Here is a 24,570-nt window from a genome sequence, read left to right as displayed (position 1 = left end):
TGACAACTGCTGCGTGAACAAACAGATGTATGCATATCTTTGCTCTATACATAGATAAATTGATGTGTCACCCCCTTCAGCCGGTCGGTTGAGACGATCGTCGACCTCAGAACTCTTCCACTCCAATTACGGCAGCCTGAAAACGACCCGACTCTGGCGGTTTGCAGCTCACTATTTTCGTCCTTCCAGTGACCACTGCCGGTGATAATTCTTAGCCGTTTTAATGTTGCTGGTATTGGTAGTGACAGAATTATCAGTTGGTCGTCTAAATTTATACTCCGGACGACTTGACGTTGTGTACTCGCTTACCGGCGAACATCGCCGATAAGAGAGCCGTGGATTTTAGTGTGGTGAAAAAGGAAATAAAAACGATTCCGCACACGAATAAACAATTAATCTGGGTTTATTCACAATAATAATGGTCTAATAATATTTCAGAGTTTGAAGGAAGTTGGCTGTAGCTATTTTAAAACGGTAGCTTGTGACTCGAGTTCAGATAAGTTTTTCGGCCATTGGAGATACGTATTTTAAGTCAAAAGCCCTCTCTGCCCGACTTTCACACCATCTGAATTCGCCAAAATCGAATTCTCTCTTCTCCTTCTCTTCTCCTTCTCTTCTTTTCTCTGTGTTCGAGGAATATATACATATCCATCAATGCCCTTTAAACATCACGAGTTTGTATTTGTTTACAACAAGAAAACTTGCCTGTCATCAGCTTTCAAACCTTGTTTTCTAAAATAAACAACCGCCTGTCATTTCATCTCGAATTCTGTGTTTCAAAATAAACAGCCAGCTCACTCCAAACTCTGACCGTTACAACAATAAGTATCTCTTGACATACTTTTTCCTTTGTCTGTTCTAACCAAAGAGTCATTTGATCGCCCTATTTTTTCGTTCTTTTGGCTCTTTCTCTATAACGGCATATCAACCCCATAACTTGGTTACAGATGAGTAATTCTATAATATTTGTATGGCTAAAACGTTGTTTGCTAAACACGTTTTCATTATCTTTATTTCTTTGTAGATCTTTGCCAACCGGTGAAAGTAGAGAAATCCATTTTCCCAACTTGGAATCAGTTTGCGTTCTTTGAAGTTTCACCAAAATCATTTCACCAGGTGAGAACGAAAAAACTTTTTTTGTTTATTCTTACGTCTGATGATACGCATTAAAAAATGAGCATAGGACGAAATGTAATCTTCAACAGATTTATTCAACAACTTACATAGCAAAATGGTAAGGTAGAAGCCGTGATGATTAAAATCTGTTATGCAGAACATTTTTTTAATTCCTATCATGGTAGCCACTACTCTTATTTCAAGGGAAATAACTCTGTTTTCTAGAATCCAAGGGAAATAATTTTTTACGCGATAACTAACAGTTTACCAACGCAGACATACGTATATGTACATAATTTTTCTTGTTAATTGATGAGCTTGAAGGTGTAAACATAATGTGCTAAAAATTGTGTATAGGCAATAAAAATGGCTTTGTTATGATTTTGTATTTTTTTTTATTTAAATATTATTACATGAGAAACTATTTAAACTTGAAATCTATTTAGCACAAGGCATGTAATTTGAAGAAATGCACATTTGAAATGTGTGAATAATCTACAAAAAACATGATTTTCAGAAAATGGAGTCTTACAGAATGCTGCCATGTTTTTTGTATTGCTCAAGACAAAAATATCTGATTCGTTTCATTTATTCAAAAATCCAAATATTGAATTTCAAGTAAAACTAATGGTATCTACTTAATTGTTATGTCACAGTAATGAACATATCCAAAAATTAAGATAAGGTAGAAAAATTAATTTTTATAAAAACGGTTTTTGGAAACAATTTAATGAAAATTGAGTTTTGCAAAACAAAACAAAAAAAAAAAAAAACACGGAGAGTTCTACTTGTAACAAAAGGGAGGTAAATATTTTTTGAAAATCTTTGGCCAATTTAAAAAAACTTAACTTTTATAATTGTCTTCATAAACTGTTTTCATTAATAATTAATTTTCTATCTAATGCTTTTAGAGGCGGTTGCAAAAAAAAATTATTATTGGTGTTATTACCACTTTTATAAGTAGTAAATTTCTCCTTACTCTTCCACCACGCCAATTATATGTATCCTTAAACCTTTTTCATCAAGTTAAACGCACCCATAGACATTGCCATCCTGTCCTCCTACCACTCCCTTATAACCACACTCCCTATATCATAACAGAAGAAACTTAGGAATATTGCCGCATAGTACCTAACATATACCGAGCTCTGAAAATCAATATTATAACCTTGCAACTACCCCCCCCTCTCTAAATTATACACGATTTTAGAGCTGCTATTTGCCGTATCGCTTGTACTTGTCAAAAATACCACTCCATAGATAATGGACACCCCACAAACAAACCGTTAAAATAGAATTACCACGCAGCCACAGTATACCCCCAATTTAACCCTAAAACATATACCCCTTAAATTTAAAAATGAACTCAACACTATGGTGAAGAGCACATACACTTTTTACATTATACTATATATAACAAGCTTCTCCTTTATTTAGAATTCAATAAAGCTTTCCCCAACATTCTATAATTTCACTTGGTCTTTTTCGCTCCTAATGAACCCTACGCTAGACGCCGCATCTCTACCATGCTACCTAGCACCTTCTCTACTCTTCTGATGAGAAGCATTAAGCTTCGAAATGCTTTGTCATAAAGAGTCCCTTCTATCCCTCAAATTTTGCTTGTATTCCATTATTCAATAAATGAACCAATCTATATCTACCAATATATAGTTTTGTGACTTCATTTCATACTCCTGTTGTTCTATTGTATAAGCTCCAATGATAATTATTGAGCTTGGCATTATCCAGATAAGTCTCCTCTTGAGGAATTGAACTTTCTCTTTTCCTCTTATGCATTAAGCTATATATATATATATATATATTTTACTCCCTATGTAAATAGTTCTTGTAAGGAAATTGCTCACAGGCCACCTTAACGTAGTTGATTAGTTTGGTTAGTAAGTTAGAAATGGTCGCAGTTTAACGTTGTGCCCGGGACAATTTACCTTCTTTTTTTTTTTTTTTTTGGTGTGATTTTTACTGTTCACGCTTCTCTTTTTGGGTTTCTGAAAAGAGATTTATTCATAATTAGATTCCAAAAAGTTTGGTTATAAAATGTTTTAATTTTATTCTTTTTATAGGTTTAGTGAAAATGTCGCCTATATTATTTTCAGACGTCACATAAGTAAGAGTAATAGATTTTTTCCTTATTTCATCCCTTATAAAATGATATCTGATATCAATATGCTTCGACCTTTGATGAATCATAGAATTATTTGCTAATAAGATGCTGATCTGATTGTCACAATGAATTATTATAGGTTTTTTTACTTAGATCAGGTTTTAAAATAGATTTTAGAAGGGTGTCCAGAAAAATTGCCTCCTGCGCGGAATGTGTTAGGGCCACATATTCTGCTTCACAAGTGGAAAGGGCAACAATTTGTTGCTTTTTAGTTTTCCAAGAGATCATAGGTCCAATCTTTGACAATCTAAAACAATACCCCGTTATACTTTTTCTATCCTCAGAGTTACCCCAATCTGAATCTGAAAATCCTTCTAAATTTAGAGGATATGTAGACTTTTTAAATATTAAAGATTGTTCCTTGGTTCCTTTTAGGTAAAGGATTTGTTTTGCACGTTATTGTTGGTTTCAATAATTTTGAGATAGCTTTGTTGCAGTGTAACATATGTCAGGCCTAGTTGCGGTCATCAAGTAGATGAGGCTCCCTACCATTTCCCTGTATATTCGATTATCTATGGATTTCGGTCCCTATATTTTTATTTATGTCCATTTTGACGGGAGCTGAACGCGGTTTGCAATCTTGCATTCTGAACTTGAGCAGAATTTTTTCAATGTATCGTGATTGGTTCATAGTTATAGTTTCATTTTCACAGGTAAATTTTATACCGAGGAACCATGGCAGTTGTCCAAGATTAGCCATTTTAAATTTTTTATTTAATTTATTAACATCTTTTAAAGTGTTGTCGCAGTTTGAGGCGAGTAATATATCGTCAACCCAAAAAAACAAAATCAACAATTTATTACCTATATTTTTGGTATACACGCGTCTACAGGACATTGCTTGAATTTCTGTTCTATTAAATAATTATGGAGTGTTAAATTCCAATTGTGTGCACTTAGTTTTAGTCCATATAACGATTTATGCAATTTCCATACGCGATTTTTATTTTTCATTTTAAATCCCTCTGGAGGGTAAATATAGATTTCACAGTCAATCGGAGCATTCAAATAAGCATTTTTTACATTCATTTGATATTTTTAAATTGTATTGAGCGGCAAGTTGTAATAAAATTCTAATTGTCGCTAAATTTGTCGTTGGTGAAAATGTAGCAAAATATTCCACGCCAGAAATTTGTGAAAAACCTTTTGCAACAAATCTTGCTTTAAGTTTCACTGCCAGAAGCTGTGATTTTTTTGGAAAAAACCCAGCGTGAAGGAATTATATTTTTATCTATTGGTTTTGCCACTATTTTGTATGTGTTATTTTCAGATAAAGCTTTCAATCCGGATATCATAGCTTGTTCCCATTTTTGGTGATTTTCTGAATTAATCGCCTCATTATAACTTTCCAGTGTACTGTTCAACGAGTAACAGTAATCCCTGCGTAATCTTGTATCTTTTCAATTTGTAAGAAGTTTGGCCTTTTTCGCTCCCTTATTACGCATCGGCGTGTCTGGTTAATATTTTTGTCAGAAGTTCTACTGTAATTGTCATCGTTATTAATATTTTCATGGTTATCAATTAAGATGCTAGGTAATATTTCACGTTTTTCATCCACTGGGTCGCCATTTTTTAAATTTAATGTATCATTGAATTTTACACATCTAACCCTTTTTATGGCATTTTGGGTTTGAAAGTAGATCAAATATGATGGACTGTTTTTATCGTAACCTATGAAAATACCTTTTTCGCTTTTAGTATTTAGTTTACTGGTATTTTCTATAAATGCAAAGCAATCAGAACCAAATAGATGCATTCTATTCATTTTAGGTTTTACTCCGCAAAACGTTTCATACGGCATTTTGCCTAGCCTTTTATTGAACGATCTATTTCTGATATATGCTGCTGCCATTAAAGCATACGTCCATAAACTATGCGCTAATTTCGATTCAATAAGTAGGCATCTTGTCATCTCAAAAAGGGTTCGCCATGACCTTTCAGCGGTGCCATTTTGGAAGGGGGAATACGGCGCAGATTTATCGTGTTTAATACAGTGGTTAATTAATAGAAGTTCAAAGTCTTTACTAGTAAATTCAGTTCAATTGTCTGAGCGAATACATTTTACTGAATCATACAGCATAATATTAGTTAAATATTTCTTAGTGGCGAGGATAGTGTCGGATTTTTTTTTTTTTTTTTTTTTTAGAAAAAAAACTATAATTAAACCGGAAAAATCATCAATAAAGTTCAAAACATACCTTAGATTATTTCTCCCCATCGGGCTGATCGGACCTGCCAAGTCACAGTGCACAAGTGAGAGAATTTTTGTGGCCTTTCTGTCTGGCGTTCTGCTTATATCTTTTGTCATTTTCCCCTGTGCACACACATCACAATTTGGGAGATCGTCTGAAGGTATTATTTTCATGCCTTCGACTACATTTGGTAATTTTTTAATATCAGCTGTATTGCAGTGTCCTAGAATTTTATGCCAGGTTTCCAAGTCGTGACAGGCAGTTTTTGAGGGAACCATACTTTTTAAATAATATAGTCGGCCATTTATTTAATGTCAAATACAACTTCATTGGGGTATATCAATTTTGACTTGTTTTGGCCAAACTTTATTTTCGCGCCTTGTTTAATTGCAGCCTGCACGGAAAATATGTCTTGCTTAAATGTAGGTATGAACAGAGCATTTTTTTAGAATACAATTACAGATTTCACCTTTATTATTTTTTAGGGATATTTTAGCATCGCCTCCTTTCAAGACTATATCATTTATTTGACTACCGTCGGCAAGTTCGGCAAAATGACTTTGTGGATTAAAGTTTGAATCAAAATTAATAAAATCAGATTCCTTGGTGATAACGTGTGCTGTAGCACTACAGTCTACAAGGAGATTTAAACTGTTTGTGGTATTGTCAAAGTTACATGTGAATAGAAACATATGTTCTTCCTCAAAGTTCTCAATGTTTTTTACAGAGTCCATTTTAGAGCGTTTATATCAACATTGGAAACTTTTGTGGTTGGGTCGTCCACAATTATAGCAGATAATTTTATTCTTTTTCTTAGGAAAATTAATTTTGGGGAACAGGTTGCAGTGAGGTGCGTAATTTGGTGGTGTTTGTTTTCGAGAAGCTTTTTTGAACTTCATAATATTGCTGGAGTTATTATTGTTCACGAGCATACGATTAGTCTCTTCGTAACTACGCAATGCCACTTTAAATTCACTGAAATTTATGGGTTTGTCTTTCTGAGTTATAACAGTTGTAAATGGTTTAAAATCGGCTGGAAGTCCCTTGAGGGTCATTGATATCAACAAGCTATCGCTTATTATTTCACCTGAGAGTTTTAAGGCATTGGCGGTTGTTTCTGCCTTTATAACGTAGTCGATAATAGTTTCATCCTTGTTATGTTTCAGAGACGTTAGTTCTGAATATAGTGATATAATTTTCGGTTTCCCTTTTGATAAATAATGTTCTCTTAATATGTTCAATGCTTTCCGTCCGTCATCCAATGCGTCTCTTATAATCAGAGACAGACTTCTATCATCTAAGCATTGAATCAGTTCTGCAAAAACAGTCGCATTCTTTTCGAGAAATTCGGGGTCGTTAGGATTCTCTGTTGGAGATTGTATCACTTTGTGTAGTTTTCGAATCCTTAGATATCCCAGAAATTTTGCCTGCCACAATTCGAACTTAGATTCTGATCCGTCAAAGAAAAGACGATGGCTAGGCGCATAATCTGTTAAGTGTGGTGACATTATGTTGAACAAAGATGGCAGTGTAGTTCAGATCAGATCCTGACTGTAATTGGCAGTAACCAAGATGGCGGCCAAAAATCAAATGTGGTCCGTGACGTATTTAGCAGTGAACTGATTGAATCTAAAATTCGACAATTTTTATACTAACTTTGTAAGGTTTTCATTGGTTGTTTAGCACAGCCGGTGGTTATAAAAATGATTGGCGAATCCACTGGTCTCATACCCCCAAATAGTAGCCAAATAGTTGACCTATGTCTGAATACACTTTATGTAAAATTTCAAATGTTTAGACCAAAAATTAGCTGAGAGGTCAGATTTTAACCCAACATTTATTGTTTTGAGTTCAAATAAAGTTAAAAAGTTTAATCCATGTCCAAGGAACCTAAATCTAAAATTTCAAGTGTTTAGACTAAAATTTGACAGGAGTTCGGTAGAGTTTTCAAAAGTCAAATTGTTGAACTTTGACCTCTTGACAGCCAAATTTTTTTTTTTTAATATAGTTTCTATTTTGTCGTGGATAGGTTTTCCTTTATTTTTGGTTTTAATGTAAGGGGAATTTTGGATAAGAATAAAAATCAAATATGTTTACATAGTAGTTAAGTATACATATTTTTCTATTTAGTATTTTAAAAAATATTACTAATATTTTCAGAAAATGTAAAAAATAATGTTTGGTCAAAATGATTTTAAATAATACGTTTAAATAAAAAAAATAATGCATAAGTCATAGATGGAAAATGAAGGCTCAAAATATGGATGACTGATATTTTTACCTTTAAACTGAAATAGGAATTATCTCTTTTAATACTTTCACCTTATTTTAAATTGTCTCCCTTGTAATAATCTTTCTTGCTGTAATATTTTCAAAAAGAAACTTGAATTACATTTTTTACATGCTCCAAGGATGGAAAAGACAAAATCACTAGGCAGAATCATATTGATTTGTCAACTCAAAAGTTCTTTCGTCCTAAACGACAAACTCCATCTTATGAAGTTTTCCATTGCCAACCATCAGTTGACTGTGAATAACAGTTTAATGTACATGGTAAATTACGGATTTCACACCTCCAAGAATTAGTTATGTGGGTGGGTTTCTCCCAATATTTTGTTTAATTTTTGAGGCTCCAGATGACTGTCTCATGTCAGTCATTTCTTGTTCTAACTTAAGATCTATCTCAACTTGTGCTTCAAACTAAATAAATACTTTAAAATAAGTTAAAACACAAAAAAAAAACTTATCCGGGTAGATAAAAGAGTAATTTATCTTGCCTTTTGTAACATTTATTTTTTTCTATACTGCCAAATGCTTTATTAATCGACACTTAGCAATTGATTGAATCAATTTGAAATTGTCAGTCAGGTTTAAATATTATTTCTTTAAATCATTGTCAAAACATTATTTACAAGTTAGACACATCCTAAGAATTCGGCAGCCATTTTCTTTCTAAGCCGCCGTGTCAGCACATTACCCCAAAAATTTCTATGGATACAAATTTACTCAAGTAAATTCTTTTTTTTTTTTCTTTTTCTTTTTTTTTTTTACTTGGATCTATTTTTATTTTTAAAATGATGTAATATTTTATTTTTTCTGTTGGGTATAATTTCTTTATTTAATTATTTGGATTTAAAAAAAATTGCTATTTCTGCTTTTCTTTTATTTTTTCTGTGCATTATTAAAAGAAAAAAAATGGATTTAAAAATATTTTTTTTATCTAATTTACAGGTTGCTGAAGTGTTGTCCAAAGAAAAAACTCGCCTTTCTGTTTCTGGTTGGTTTCATGGACCAAACATCCCTCGACCTCCTGCTCATCCACTTAATAAGGTTCCACTCTTACCATCTCTTATATTGGAGGTAAGGCTATTAGCATTCATCCCTCATTAGGTTTCTCGGTTCATATCCAAATTTCCCCCATATAAAAAAAATCAATAAATATAAGGAAAATCTGTATGTAACCCGGAACAAAACAAAAATATATTCTAAACATTGCATAAATTGAACAAATAGTTTTATTTTTAAACAAAAAAGATAAATTTTAAGATTGGAGGAGTGACTATATTTTGAAAAAAAAAATCTACAAAAACAAGACTTCAAACTTTGCAAAATTGATCTTATAATTGTTACAAATTCCCATTAGTTAATTAAAAATGATCTTTATAGAATAAAACTATTTGATCAATTTAAGCGATTTTTAGAATATGATATTTTCATTTCTTTATGGGTGCATACATCATACATATTTTTCTTTAATTTTGTTTCTTTAATATAAGAAGAATTTTAGACAAGAACCATTCTCTCTTGTATCATATTAGAGAGAATGGTTCTTGTCTAAAAGTAAATGGATTACGATTTTACAATATAGAATTATCTCCCTTACTTTTGACTGATTCTAAAATCCGTGTCCAATGCTTAGATTGAAAATTTATCAATGCCACAACTTGAAGAATATCCGTCCACCTCAACCTTGTTTACGTAAATCATGACACACAGACTTTAGTGTAAAACCAATCTTATCTATTTAATTATCATGTTGAAATTAGTAACATATCTAAAAATTATGATAAATGATAAAGTAAGAAATTAATTATTAATGAAAATAGTTTTCAAAGTAAATTGTAAGCTTTATTCGGTACTTGTACAGTTTAAGCAAGACATTAAAAAATGAAAATATCGAAAGAAAAAAAAAAGTTATATGTATCCGTATCTGTTATGGAATGAAGTTCTCTGAAAAAAAAATTTCACTAAATTTGATCAAGTAGTTTGTTTTTTGGGTTTTTTTTGTTTGTTTGTTGTTGTTTTTTGTTTGTTTTTTATTTAAAGCGAAAAACAATTTGTTATGATACCGATCAAAAGGTCGCCATGTTTTGATTTTTAGGAAGAAAAGCTATCATTTAAAATGGGAAAGGGGGTGTCGATGCTTTAGGCCGAGTTATCTCCCTGCGGCGTTGTTCTAAAAATCCAAACATGGCTGCCTCCAGTGCACTGTCATAAAAATGTGTTTTTCCACTGTAGACAAAAAACTACTCAATCAAATTAAGTGAAATATTTTTTCAGAGAACTTCAGTCCAAAACAAATACGTACAATATAATTTTTTTTCAATATTTTCATTTTTTAATGTCTTCATTCCACTGTACAATAATAAATAATAAATAAACTGTACAATAATAAACAGAAGAGTTCCTATGATAGCAGGGGAGGTAATTGCATGAAGTCAGAGAGTAAGGGAATTTTGCAATAGCCATCTTGAGAGTATTTTCAATTTAATTCAAGACTTTGCCCAGTTATAAATTAAAGAAAAAAAAAAAAAAAAAAAATTGAACATTTACCAAAAAAAAAATAATAATAAATTTGGTAATAGCCAGCTAACGTGCTTCCTAACTTCTGACATGGCTGCTACCAGGGGTGGTGACAAAGCAAATCAGTTCCTTTGCTTTTTTCTCTCACGCCTATATCTCCCCTGTGCATACTCTTTTTTTTTCCTTTTTTTTTTTTATTACATTTTTCGGCTCATTTCTTTTTATTTAATAACCATTTAGAAGTTTTCTGCCTTCTTTTAATTAAGAATTGTTTAAATTAGTTTTTTAAGAATTATTCAAAACATTTTTTAAAATCTTTTAAAACCATTGTATTGAATATGTTATTTTTTTTTTAATAATTTTGAAATTTTGTTATTCTGAATTCAATAATTTTATTTTATACTTTCATAAACATATATTATATAACTTCAAATAAAAAACTTATTTTAAAATTAAAAAAAAAAACATTTTTATAATTTCATAAACATATTTCTTATAAAATTTCGAATAAAAACTTACTTTTTAATTTTGTTATTAAAGGTGCAAATAAAGACTAATTGTGTTATTCCTATCTGTAAAATTTTAATTTTTTATTGTATACTTTTCAAGAATGCCCTTTTCTTATATTTTATTTCAATAAATGGCTTCACAATAGAAATACTGCAGAATAATAAAAGTGAAGGAACTAATTTGCCTTGTCACCATTTCCGGTAGCAGCCAGACCAGAAGTTAGGAAATACGTTTGCTGACTATAACCATAAATTCTCCATTGCATCATTCACATTCCAAACTGTGAATTACTTCTCTTTAAGTTACTTTTCAAAAATAATCACAGATCAATGGATCATGAAAATACAAGTTTTATGTAATAATATATTAGTAATTGCAACATGACAATTCAGTAGATAATATTACTTTGTAACTAAATATTCAATTTTTGGATTTTTGTTATTCTGAACAAACACTAACATGTTTTTTGGCTATTATTTCCATTGTTTTTTCTTTAGAATGTTGTCTTTGTCAGCACAACCGGGATTTGCTTTATCCAAAATTGGTGCAATTTGATTGAGTAGTTTTGGAGCCTATACATGATCAAACATAAAAATATTCAGTTATAATACAGATTGTTTCTTCTGTTCATTTAATGTCACTTTTTTTTTGTTATTCAAGGGTCATACCTTTTCTGATATCATGCAAACTCGCTCTCCTCATGGCTCAGTGGGTCAGCAGTCTCCAAATTTCATTCTGTATTGTCTTGTCCAATCATTTGCGTTTAAGTTTTTCTTAGTCAGCCAATCTTTCTGTGATTTTGGACATTCATACTTCTGCAAGGGTTTATTCAATAGAATGAATATTTCACATGACTATACCATCATAATCCATTCAGGAAACATCTAAGCTGGACAAATTTAGTGCTTTCAGCAAATCCGCTGACCTGATGTGTCGTGTTTGGTTACAATTCACCTTGCAGATTCATCTAATTATGGATCTGTCATTGTGTTGCAGTCAGGCAAGAGAGAGAAAGAGAGCGGGACAAGAGCTTAGTATTCACTTATGATGCTCCAGACGCAGCTGCTGTGCAACTTACCTCAGACGTAGAGAGGGACAACACGTGATGTTATCAGAGGCAACAACTCACAAAATTTCACCTAAGCTGCTTCCTAGATAGCAGAAAGAGTCTGCTTTCTCCAATGTATTGTCATCTAATGCCATCTCTTTGTGGGGATGATCGTCAATAGGATGCTCCTGTCTTCTGCATCTTCTATGCTTGAAGTTGGGATTCAGAGCTAATTTAACCTTCAGGTCACTTCATTTTTTTTGTGAATCCTTGTATCAAACTACACATAATTTTCAAATGAGTCAGGGATTAACCTGCCAAATATGACAACTATTTAATGCATCAAGATTTGTAACTTTCTGCTTCAAAGTTTCTTTGGACGGACAACCTTCCTGCGATTCAGGACATTCGTGCTTCTGCAACGGTTTATCCAAGAGCATGAACCTTTCACATGACCAGCATAAGCGATTCATCCAAAGTTTAGCAATGCTGAACTGATCAGTACTAGATTGGTGACCAGTTTGGCGATTGTATGAAAGGACACATCAACATCTCCCTGCAAGAGTTGAAAAAAACCTAACATTGTCATCTCCCCTAACGCGGATATAAATGTGGCTGGGAACCGCTTGTTAATTTTATACTTCTATGGAACTTCAGCCAGTTAAATCCGCATGGAGTTAGTGTTGTTTCCATAACCTCCATGCTGGGCAAATGTAGTGCTTTCAGCAAATCCTCTGAACTGATGTGGCTGGTTTAGTCAGATTTCATATTGCAAATGCATCTGATCATGGATCCATTGTTGTGCTGCAGATGGTTGACGGCTCAGATTTCAGTGCCATATGCTTGGGGTGCACATATTTTGGCTTGTATTAAATTCTCAATATTCAGAAAATAAAAACGTGAAAATATAAAGTAATATTTTTGAGAAATGTGACAGTGTTTTGTTTACAGATTTTCGTCATTCTTTTAAAAAAAATTTTTTAATATGTACGAATGTGGTTAGAGAATATTATTTATAAATGTTTGTCAGCTTGCTAAAGAAGTGAGTTGAGGTAGCAAAGACAAAGGAGGGGGCCATTAATAATTCTCTTTCTCTCTCTCTCTCTCTGCCATAATAACCTTGTAGCATGCAGGCTGGTTCCTGCACACTATATTCGTCATATGATCAACACACCTTTCTCTCTCTCTGCATCTTATGCTGACTTTCATTGTACATGCTAATTATTTGAAGAAGGTCAGGTTGTTGTTTTTTTGTTTTGTTTTTTTGTTTTTTTTTTTTTTGTTTTTTTTTGTTTTCCATCTTGTTTTTCTATTATAATTGGAATTATGATAAAGGCAAGCTTACACCAAAGTAAGATAGGGTTTAACAAAAACAACAAAAAAAAAGCATCTACTTTGTGAACTGGAAATAAATGCTGAAAAATGAAATCTTATTTTATTTCTTTATTTACATAAACTTAAGTATGCATACATATTTTTATATTGCTACTAGCAGTATGTATCCGGCATTGCCCGGTCAAAACATATTGCCGGGTAGAGGGATTAGTAACATACTATTTAAGATACACCGAATATCCTAACTTGTTATGAAAAATAACCACAGAGAAGCATAAAACACATCCATCTTGGTCTATGAAAATTAAACACAAAGAAACTGTCATAGTTTCAAGGGGAAATAACTCTCATAGCTTTAAATAAGTTTACTACCTATTTTAAACACAACTATTGTCAGTTATTAGTAATTGAAAAAAAATTAATTATGAATTAAATTAAAAATAAATTAAATAAATTACCTTTTAAGTAATATTTCTAAATAGAACGACTAAAATGATTATATTACAACAAACAACATCGAGCTAAGTGTTAAAATAGATTTTCTTTAATGCAATATGCAAATGAGGTTACTCATTGAATGTAGATTTCTTTTGAATAAATAGAATATATAGAAATCATGCTGGAATAAAACTATAGGTTCATTTTCAGTATGAAAATCAATTTATGAAACAGTGTGTACGTTTTGTACCTTATTAGCCAATCATTATGAATTTTAAAGCACAACTGTTAGATGTAATGGTGGGTGATTTTTGGGTCATACAGTGGAACCTCTTAACACAAAATTAATTGGTTCCGGCTTGGCTTACATATCTTGAAATTTTTCTATCATGAAAGACATTTTACTCATAAATTGCCTAATCCATTCCAAACCCTTTATTCAAACTCATTAAATTTTGCAATGAAGGTAAAATCAGAATGAAATAAGAGCCAAATAATACCTAACCATTAATATAAGAGTCAAAGTGAAATGGATTATTTATTTCGTTACAGCTAATTTGCGATTTCTAAGAAAAGTAACGACAAACTCTCGCACCCCTTATAAAACTTTCTGAAGGCGTACGATAAAATTTAAAACAAAACTTTTCTTCACTCTATATTTCTGAATGTGGTAAAAAAAATTGCTATGCGTACGATTTTTCAATTTTTAAAATAATTTTAATTTATGGAAGGATAAATAGAAAAAATAAGTTCAAATCCCAAAAATAAGTTTTCCAGATTATAAATTTATAAAAATATTTACAGATAATTGCCAAGAAAAATTTAAAAAATCGAATAAAAACTTGATTTTTAAAGAGATTTTCGGAAAATTAGGTGCCTGAAAAATAGCGATTATTGTGGAGCAACTTTAGGAGAACACGATCTTTCCATCACTTGTATCTGAATATTTTTTTTTTCCATATTACGTTTCGTAAGCTGAAAATTTCATATCTAACAGTTCTGCTGTTTTTAGTTTAATTTTCTGCAAAGAGGATAAAAAGAATAGTCTTTGGTAAAAATCCAGATACATTTGATTTTTATGAAATTTGCAAAATAGGTGTTGACATCTATCAACAAATATTCACTAAATAAATAAATGACTCCTGAAGCTTAAATCTTAAATTCTAGACATTTTCTAGAATGCAAATTCTATAATGAATTTTGATCACAAGTGGAATAAGGATTCCTAATAAAAGTCTTCGTATTATTTAAATCATAATTTTAATTTACATAAACTGACATAAAAGTGGTGCAAAACTGTTTGGGAAATTACTTTTACCCATCCCGGGACTGGTATTCTTTTAAGTATTAGTAAAATTTAAATATTTTACCCTTGTTATATGACGGAGCTCATTTATATATAAGCATGATTGGGATGGTAGAACACATTGAATTTACATGAACACTTTTTACAAAATCTTCTGCAGCAATTTCTTTGTACCTGTTGACACCTATTTTTAAAGAATGTGAAATTTGTGACTGAAGACAATTGTTTTTTGTTTCCATTCCAAGACAGATTTACTTTACGATTGGGTAAACACTTCCTACCTTGACTTGGAGGTCCAATCAGAAATCCGGGAAAAATTTGAGTTGGAATCTGAAATACAACTTCAAGATTTCCTGAAAGTAAGTTTTTTTTTTTTTTTTTTTTTTTTTGTTTAATCCAAAAATGTACATTGTTTACTTATGGTTAAAATCTTATTAAAATCAGGTACTTGTGCAGAATTTGAACCAGATGTTACTAATTGTCCGCGCAGCTTTGCTTGAAACATGATGTCATATGCTTGGATTTGACTGTAATCTGATGTAAGATTTTCCTGATCTACATTAATGATCTTCCAAATCACATCCTTACATCATTTGTAGACATTTATGCTGACAACACTACCATTTATGGTAGCACATCTAAGACAGTAAACGACCAAGTTCTCTCCAATTCTCTCTCCTCTGATCTTGATCACGTAGTACAATGGGGAAAGGAGTGGAATTTCTACTGTACACTCTTTAACCCTTATCCTTGAGTGGCCTCTGGGCCTTGATAATGTGGTGATGCCTATGTAAAAAAAAAAAAAAAAAAAAAAAAGACACCAATCAACGTGGCGGCAAAGGAGCAGACGATCTTTGAGGAAAATATTGGAAAAAGAAATCATTAAATTAAGTAAACAACACACCCTCAAACGGCCGTTCCTAACAACTTTATACAAGATGAATATTTCCACCTTGAATTAACAGTCAGTTGCAAATGCCAGCAGTTTCTCGACAGTTATCTCTTTGAGTTTACATGGAGACAGAAATTTGTTAATGATCCTTTTGTCTTTATATTAAACCATATATTGGAAAGCTACCCGTTTGATAAAGTTTCTCTCACACCTGCTGTTTCTTCTCACTTTACTTTGACATCGTCTGATGCGACTGTAGAAAAGTCTACCTAATCCTAAGGTAGTTTCCTGATTGTCTTAATTTAATTTAATTTAATTTTAAAAAAAAAAAAAAAAAAAAAGGTTTCCTAGCCTTACAGGGAAAAAAATTGTTCATGTAAAGAAAAAGAAAAAAAATGTTTACTTTACATTAGTTACAAAAATAAATAAAAAATGCAAATAAAAAATAATATATGAAAAAAATAGGTTTTTTTTTAAATTTTTGTTGAAAGAAAAATAAGAAAAACACAAAAAAAATGTTTATCTTAATTTTTTTTCAATTTTGTTCGACCAAAAAAAAAAAAAATACTCGTTTATTTTTTTCACTTAAAAAGAAAATTATTACAATAATAAAACAGAAATTGTGGTAGGTCGTTTCTTTTTTATTTTCATTATTTTTTTCGGGTGATTTTATTATATTTAAATATTTTCCTCATTATTTCCATTGAGTAGCGTTGTTACAGTTTGATAAACGATGACGCTTGGCGAAAACCAGCGGTTGACATGTTCAGAGCAAAGTTAAGTGACCAGTTAGTTAACATCTAGTTCAAATTCTACACAAGTACCAAAATCAGAAATAAGAAAATTTGCAGTTGTAAGAAAATCTCTACTTATATATAAAAGGCACTTTGTATGTGTGTCTGCGTGTGTGTATCTATGTGAATTTGTTTCTTATGGACTGAAACAGCTGAGCTGACTTTTGATTTGACACAAATGTACTTTGTGTCTATGAGTGTTCTTGGATAGGCTTTATAATGGAATGCCCCCGATAAGTAGCAAAAATTAATAGTCGAAAAATCAAATTAAAGAAGGAACAGTTCAATTTTGACGAGAGTAACATCCTTATACAGCCTAACATTACAAATGTAATTTGAGAAGTTTTATTGCTGTACAAGCAAATGGTTCAGGTGTATAAAATCAACAGTAGGCTCCTTGATAAAGAAAGAGGTGCGTTTGAAATGAATGTTTCTGTTTGATCCATGATACTTGACTTTTATATTTTAAACTTTAATTCAAGGCTCTATATATAAAAATACTTTTATAAAATCAACATTAGGTTCTCTACAGTGCAATGTAGACTGCAATGTATTGTGGACTAAGTCATTGCGGAGAGGCATTTGAAGCTTTCTCCTGATGCATCACAATGAGTCCCCGACTAATTGATTTTATGGAAAAATGGACAATTTCACAGATTTCAAAAAAAAAAATAAAAGTATTGGAAGTGTGGAACATTTGTTGATTCTCATACAATCCCAGGCAATGTCGGGTATCTCTGCTAGTAAATAAATATGATCAAGTTGGGACAAAATGCGTTAACCCTACTGCTTCTTTTTTTTTTTTTTTTTTTTTTTTTAAGGCTTATTTTAAAATGATTAAAAAAAAAAAAAACTTTTTTAACAATAAAAAATTAAATAAACGCAATGTATTCATTTATTAGAAGATTGTTTATTTGAAACGTAAGATTAAGAGCTATATGTTAGGAATCCCATTTCCGGCATTGATTCACCAAGTTTAATTTTTTTTTTTTTTTTTTTTTTTCATTTGTAAATTATGGTAAACAAAGTAAATATATTCTAGAGCTCATGTACACCTATTCCTTTATTCATGTACACCTATTCCTTTATTCATGTACACCTATTCCTTTATTCATGTACACCTATTCCTTTATTCATGTACACCTATTCCTTTATTCATGTACACCTATTCCTTTATTCAACGTTTCGAAAAAATAATTTTCTCTCCTACTTGCTAAATGTCTGTATAAAGCTTTTATTTCAGAAAAAAAATTTTTAAATATAAGAATAAACAGTAAATATTTTTATTTCAATTTTACTTTTTCTCTTAAACCAAGTGAATTCCATTTCTGTTATATAGATGGGTTGTCAGCAAGAAAATCAAGTTTAAAAAAGAGCTTGGTTAACACAGCTTTATAAAAGATTATCTGTCCCGACCCAGCATTGCTCAGTATCGTATTTACTTGCTATTTGTTTTACTTTTTTTCTTTTCTTTTTTTTTTTAACTGTGCTAAGTTTTTTTTTAGTTTTTTATTCCAAAAGAGTTTTATTCCAATCAAAAAGAAGTAACTTAGTTACATTCTTTTTTATTCATTTTTTGCTGCTTGTATCCATATTTTAACTTTTTTTTTTAGAGAGAAAAACGAAAGATATAAGAATAAACAGCAAATCATTTTTCCCCTAATTTTACCTTTTCTATCAATACAAATGATGAATTCTATTTCTGTTATATATAGTCAGGCTCAAGAAAGAACTTGGTTAGCTGTACCTACCTGTGATGTCGAATAGCATATTTACTAGTGTCCACATGATTAATCATTATCACAAATCAACTTTTGGAGGTATCACAATCAGATAATTTGAGCTTTATTTTGGACTGGGGGGGGGTACCCGGCGATGCCCAGGTGTCTTGAGGTAAATCAAAACTTGGGGGGGGGGGGGTAAATAATAATAAAAAAATGTTTTGGTAGGTGAGTATGAGAATCGAACCCATACCCTTGAGTTGGAAAATAATGTGTGAAAAAAAAAACGTGTGATGTTACCATTGGGCCACCGCTACATACAGAGTAGATGTGTTTGAATTTATTTATCTAACTATAAAAACAGGCATGCGTGATAAAAGTTAACTTTGCTGCTTCCATTTGACCTAATTAAGAAGGTCAAATAGAAGTCACGCAGCGTCTGAGTTTGTTTATCGAAATTTGACTGTCTGATATACAAGATTGATCAAAGCTGATTGCTTCTGGACATTTTTCCCGGCGCAATGCCGCGAACACGTCCGTTTGAGTTTAGTTTCACTTTATTTATACTAAAAAGCCCAATCAACACGCGAGAAGCCAAAATAGCAATAATTTTGTAAAAATCGCCGTAAGTAAATCTATACACGCTTTCCTAATTCCTAGATATTATTATATAGGACCTATATACACAGTTTTAAGCGATAGTAACGACATGGTCACACACATTTTGCTTTTTATATATATAGAGATTCCAAAACTGATTAAAAAATTTTATTTTTATTTATTTATTTTTAGTTTGTTTTTTTTTTTTACATTTTAATTCTAAACAAAGATGTGGGGGGGGGGGACTACTATCAGGGACAATAACAATAAAACAACAATAATAAAAAATGAAATAAACAATGTACTTATTTATTAGAAGATTGTTTATTTGCAACAATATTTATTTATTATTTTTATTTATTTTTTTGCTTCATACTTACACAAGAGAATAAAATTCCATTTTATTTGTTTATTTCCAGCTTGAAAAATATGAAGAATTGAATCAAGCATTCCAAAATAGCCAGCTGGAATGGATTCACTCTGGTCCGGCCAACAGAAGGTGATATTACTGTCTCTATTTTTTTTTTTACTTATGTTCCTATCTACATATCTTTGTCGAGGGTACACCAGTGCTACGAGTTTTCCGAGCACAATCTATTAAATTACTTATTGCAGTGATGGGACAGGGGTTGGAGCTTGTTAGACAATGTAAAATCTAATAAATTAGAGACCCCCTTTTTTTTTTTCTATCCAATACATTTCTAATAGTATTATTTGTCATCTCCTATGTCATCATATTTTGTTGCGTACAGAATGAGCCTGAACCTGGATCAAACAGTAGCAATGGATCTGTCTTGCCTTATCTTCACCATGGACGGATTCATCTTTTGACTAATGTGTATCTTTTAGATTTTATGGAGAATTGGAAAATGGCAACAGAAAGATTGGTGGGCAGAAACTCTGCTACAAGAATGTGAATAACGCACCACCTAAAAGACAATGAATATGAACACAAAAAATTAGGAAGAGCTAGCAGTAGACCGAAGTTGCTGATGCAGTAGCCTTCACAAAGGAAAGGCAGAAACAAGCAAAAATAAAAGTCTGAACAAAAACATTACCAAAGGCAAAACCATGCACTACTTGTGGGGAAACTTTCCACAAGTAGTACAAAGAATGCTGCAACGCCTTCATCTATGAAGGACTGCATGATGATTATTTTTTTAAATTAAGAAAATGTCAAAATCATATGTTATTAGTGAAGATTGAACTCAACCTATGAGAAACAGAATGCCTGGTTATTATACTGCAATAAGCAAATCCACCTAAATAAGAAAAAGGTGTGTGGGGGAGGGGGTGCCCTTTTCTCCTCCCTGCAACCTCTCTCCCACAGAAAAGACGTTGCAAGCCTGTCTTTGTTTTATCGCTATTTCCATGGCAGGCGCTCATCTGAGCTCCAATCCCTCGTCCCCCCAGCCCTCGCCAATCTTTCACGAGAAACACCCGTCTGGCTGAAACTACTGTCAATAATTTTCCCCACTCTTTATCTGTGCCTAAATCCAAACGTAGATTCCATGAGCAAAGCTTCTTTTTTAGAACTGCACGTCAGTGGAACTCTCTGCCGCTTGCCTGTTTCCCACCTGACTACAACTTGGACGTCTTCAAGTCCAACATAAAAAACTCCTGACAAACTGCCCCCTTAAGTAAGACACTCTATCAAAACCCCGAATACTAATGATTACTACAATACTATCTCATTGATTACTGTACACGCAATAACCCTTATCCCTGAGTGGCCTTCGGGCCTTGATAAGTGGTGACCCCTATGTAAAAAAAAAAAAAAAAAGAAAAGTGAACCCAGAATTAGCTGGTTAAAAAGAATTGGTATTTATGAAGAATACTGGCCGTGCTGAAATAATAACATTATTTGGAAACCCATTCTTAACATGGGGAAGGGAGGGTCTTTTTAATTGTTCGGTATTTTCACCTAACCATTTAGTAAACAAGATATCATAAAAATTGAATTTAACTTAAAATTCCTCTCTAAAAAATAGCACGGTCCATATCCTGCATAAGAACCAAAGAATTTAATAAAATTAATGTTTGACGTCTGTTAATTTGAAACAAAGAAAAATGAGAAGTCAGAAAACATCCAACGATTATGAGTTGTATAATTTTATTGACTGTGGCAATGCATCCATTATTTTCATATTTATTTCATAAACTTGAGTTACAAGAGTCCCATTGAAATCATGGTGTAAGTCGAGAGTCTCCATAGTATGGCCAGATTTGGCCGACCTAAGTCTTTAATCTCGCCCACTGAGCTCATGGAAAATGTAAGAATATTCAAAAAGATTTTTTAAATATGTGAAAATAGTGTACTGTTTTTTTGTTTTTAATAAAATGATTGAAAGAATGAAATTTTGGATAACGAGTTTCAGTAAAAAGCAAAACTAATCAAGAAAAAGGCATTAAACATGTTGGCTTGTATGGGGATGCCACATCTTGACTATCTTCCCAGCCCTTGTTTTCACTTGTCTTCAGCGCCTGCGCAAGTTTCTCTTTTAATTAAAAAGGTTGGGGTTTACTTAAAGTTGATAAACCATTGCAATAGTACATTTGTAACTGAGCCGCTCCTCCACTTATATGATTATGTAAAAAAAATAGACCAATTTTATGTTTCTAAATTTAATGCTAACGAATAATGATAAAGTTGAAAGGATTTTTGAATGTTAATTTTTTAGAACGGAAAATTCTGCAATAATTCACACTCTGGAAATAAATGGCCTGTTAACCCTCTTTTATAATTATTGATCCGTTGTTTCTTAGTTAATTTATTTTTTTAAATTTTTGCCCCCGTAGCCCTAAAACATCGGCAATATGAAGTGTGAGATGAAGGACCTTTCAACACCCAGGGCTTTCTCCAGAATGACTGCCAGATACCAAGTGACGAACTAGGACTCTGTATGGCCGATTTAATGACGGACGTCAATCACTGGACATCATTGTAGTGGTATATCTAGATGCTGGAAATCCTTCTACTCTGATAGCTTCTCTCGGACTGCTAGATTTTTTAATTACCTTCCTGCTTCCCTGACTGTACTAACATGCAGAAGTTTAAATGTAATGTGAACAAACATCTTACTCATCTTCCTACATAGTATCCCTATAGGTATGGCCCTAAATAGTAGCCCCTTAAGTCCAAGGGTTGAACTAAAAAAAATAAAAGTTTAACAATTCTCATAAAACAAGCATACTTAGAGGAAGTGGTCATAATTTTTACTCACTCAGAAATATCTACTTCCACTCTCCTATCAACACTGAGAATTCTTCTTCATTATATACAGTTTTTAGTTAACTCTAACACCTAAAATATTTTACTGATATTTTCTTTATAGTTAAATCATTTTTTATATTCTACCCATTCATTATATAGAAGTAAGGATTATTTTGCCATCTAATTTACATGTGTTTGTGGTGTGTACCAACGCACACACATAAATCAGATCATCAACACTTGAAAAAATTTAGAGTGGTTGAGTAGGGCCAAAAGAAATATACACAGATAGTTAAGAGATGGCGTATTCGTTCAATTAATTATAAATTACAGCTAATTAGAATAATTGAACTTCATATTTGACATTTAATATATGATTAATCTACATAATATTCTGCTTGTCCCTCCCTTAGTTAGTCTGTATGTTACGCTTTGAAAAAAAAACCAAATACAATTTTTGAAAGCCAAACTGCTTTTTAAAAAAGGCCAAAATCATGAAATTCGGCTTTGAAAAGGCTAATCTAGCAACTCTGGCAAAGAATATGAATATTTGATCTAGCCTCATTTTCAAATGTCATTATAATAATATATGATCATTGTTATAATGGTGTGAGAAAAGAATTTGTAATAATTTTGACATGCAGTGGTTCTCCACCAAAGAAAGAAGTCAGCAAAACAGTACGGTAGTGTTAGTAGATTTAATTTCTATTGTATTTAACTTTTTGTAATTAATTTGCATAGTTTGTAAATATGGATTTTGGGTTCTTGTCTAGATTTTTCCCCAATGTTATAAAACGAAAAAGAAAAATTTTTTTTTTTTTATAAATTTTCTTCCTTTGAAGATTGTAATGCTGGGTATGGGGCAGCCAAACTAGCTGCCAACATTGCCCTGTGTTTTATTGAAACCAACCGAGAGCTCTTTTTAATATCCTCGCTGTTCCCTTAAGTGCAAGTGTTTGGATCTCTTTTGCACTTGGTTCACCAGGAATATTAGTTAGGTAGGACTTCAGGTTCTTCTTCATAAGCCCTGTGGCACCTATAATAACTGGTATGACTGATATATCTCTAAGAATCCAGTTTCTTTTCATATCATACATGAGACCTTGATATTTGGTTTGTTTCTCTCTTTTCCCCCCTTTTTTTTTTTTCATTTTTCTTAACTTTTTTCTTCTAGGGGGTGGGACATCCAACCAGATGTCTGACATTTACCCCTATTTTAGTGAGTCCAACCAAGAGATCTTTTCAGGATTCTAGCCGTCCCTTTCAGTGCAATCGTTTGTATTTCACTTGCACTTGGTTCACCGGGTCTTCTGTATGCTGTAACATATGCATGATAAAATGAAAACATCACATTCCAAAAAATCACATAAATTTATCAAGTAGGTTATTTTTATATAAAGGAAGTCATTTTTAAGCGATTAATGGAAATTCGTAGGCATTACAACATAACTCAACAATTCATACTAGATTTATCTCCCTTTGTTTCTTAACATTTTTCAAAATGATGAATGAGATAGTCACTTCTTGGATACTCATAAAATTCGATTTCTTTATTTATAAATAAACTACTTGATCAATTTGCGTAAGTTTTTGAATACATTTTCATTTTGTCACTGGTATGTACATCATACAAATTTTTCTTTGTTTTCATTTCGTAATATAGGGAAATAATGGACGACAACTTTTTTCTTTTTTTTTTTTAAATTTTGAATAAATTGAATTGATTTTTTTTGATTTTTTTTTTTTTTTGACTTTTAGAAACAATTACCTTGCCAATGAAGAAACATTCCCCGATGTTATCCGCCAATGTTTACGGCTGTTGAGGTCTGAGATAATGTTTTTGCTCCTCTCGAATCTGACAGGACTGAAGCTTCACAACGAAGCATCCATTAGTGATGATGAGGATGACCACAACAAAGAAAAGGAACCAAAACGTCCACATCGGAAACTGACTGAAGTTCGGAATGAAAAGCTGAACGCTGCTGGACTTTGTTCATACAGCCATTCCTCTGATGCCGGAAAGCCAATTGAGGTTGAAAATAGCAGTTCATTGGTGATTGATCCGTCTGCATCTCTCTCAACAGAAGCCAAAAAGAGTGAGAAAGGTAAAGATACAATGCCAGATGCAACTTCTACGAGACAGGAAGATGTTGATCATCAATCGGCCAATGATGAGTCGTCAGCGTCAGGTGAGAATAAATTGGAGAAATTAACGTTGTTTTACCCTCAATTTAATATATAAAACTCATTATGTCTGTGTGTGCGTCTGTCTTCACTTTTTCAAAGTGCATTTCCCTTGAGACGCAAGGTTGCAGAGTGGTGCAAGCCTGGTCAAATGGTTGCATTTTTTGTGGACTATTCTTTTCTGGGATTTCAGCTGATAAAAGTAGCTGCTAAAAGGTCAAAATTGAAAAAAAAT

At 32.1% G+C, this 24,570-nt stretch overlaps 1 protein-coding gene across 1 annotated transcript in view; it reads left to right on the top strand.

The window, feature by feature from the left end:
* LOC145298547 (prolyl 3-hydroxylase OGFOD1-like) overlaps window positions 1-24,570 on the top strand; it is a 67,020-nt gene that overhangs the window by 31,256 nt on the left and 11,194 nt on the right. Inside the window, exons 6-10 of the mRNA XM_080144327.1 lie at window positions 1,025-1,116; window positions 8,722-8,850; window positions 15,176-15,289; window positions 19,357-19,436; window positions 23,910-24,340. Coding sequence (XP_080000453.1) covers window positions 1,025-1,116; window positions 8,722-8,850; window positions 15,176-15,289; window positions 19,357-19,436; window positions 23,910-24,340 — 846 coding nt within the window. The remainder of the gene's footprint in view (window positions 1-1,024; window positions 1,117-8,721; window positions 8,851-15,175; window positions 15,290-19,356; window positions 19,437-23,909; window positions 24,341-24,570) is intronic.

This window comes from Euprymna scolopes, chromosome 2 (genome assembly GCF_053919585.1).
Source record: "Euprymna scolopes isolate OS-2025 chromosome 2, ASM5391958v1, whole genome shotgun sequence".
NCBI classification, from domain to species: Eukaryota; Metazoa; Mollusca; class Cephalopoda; order Sepiida; family Sepiolidae; genus Euprymna; species Euprymna scolopes.
Note: the sequence above shows the minus strand (reverse complement) of the source record. Positions and strands in the feature narration are given on the sequence as shown.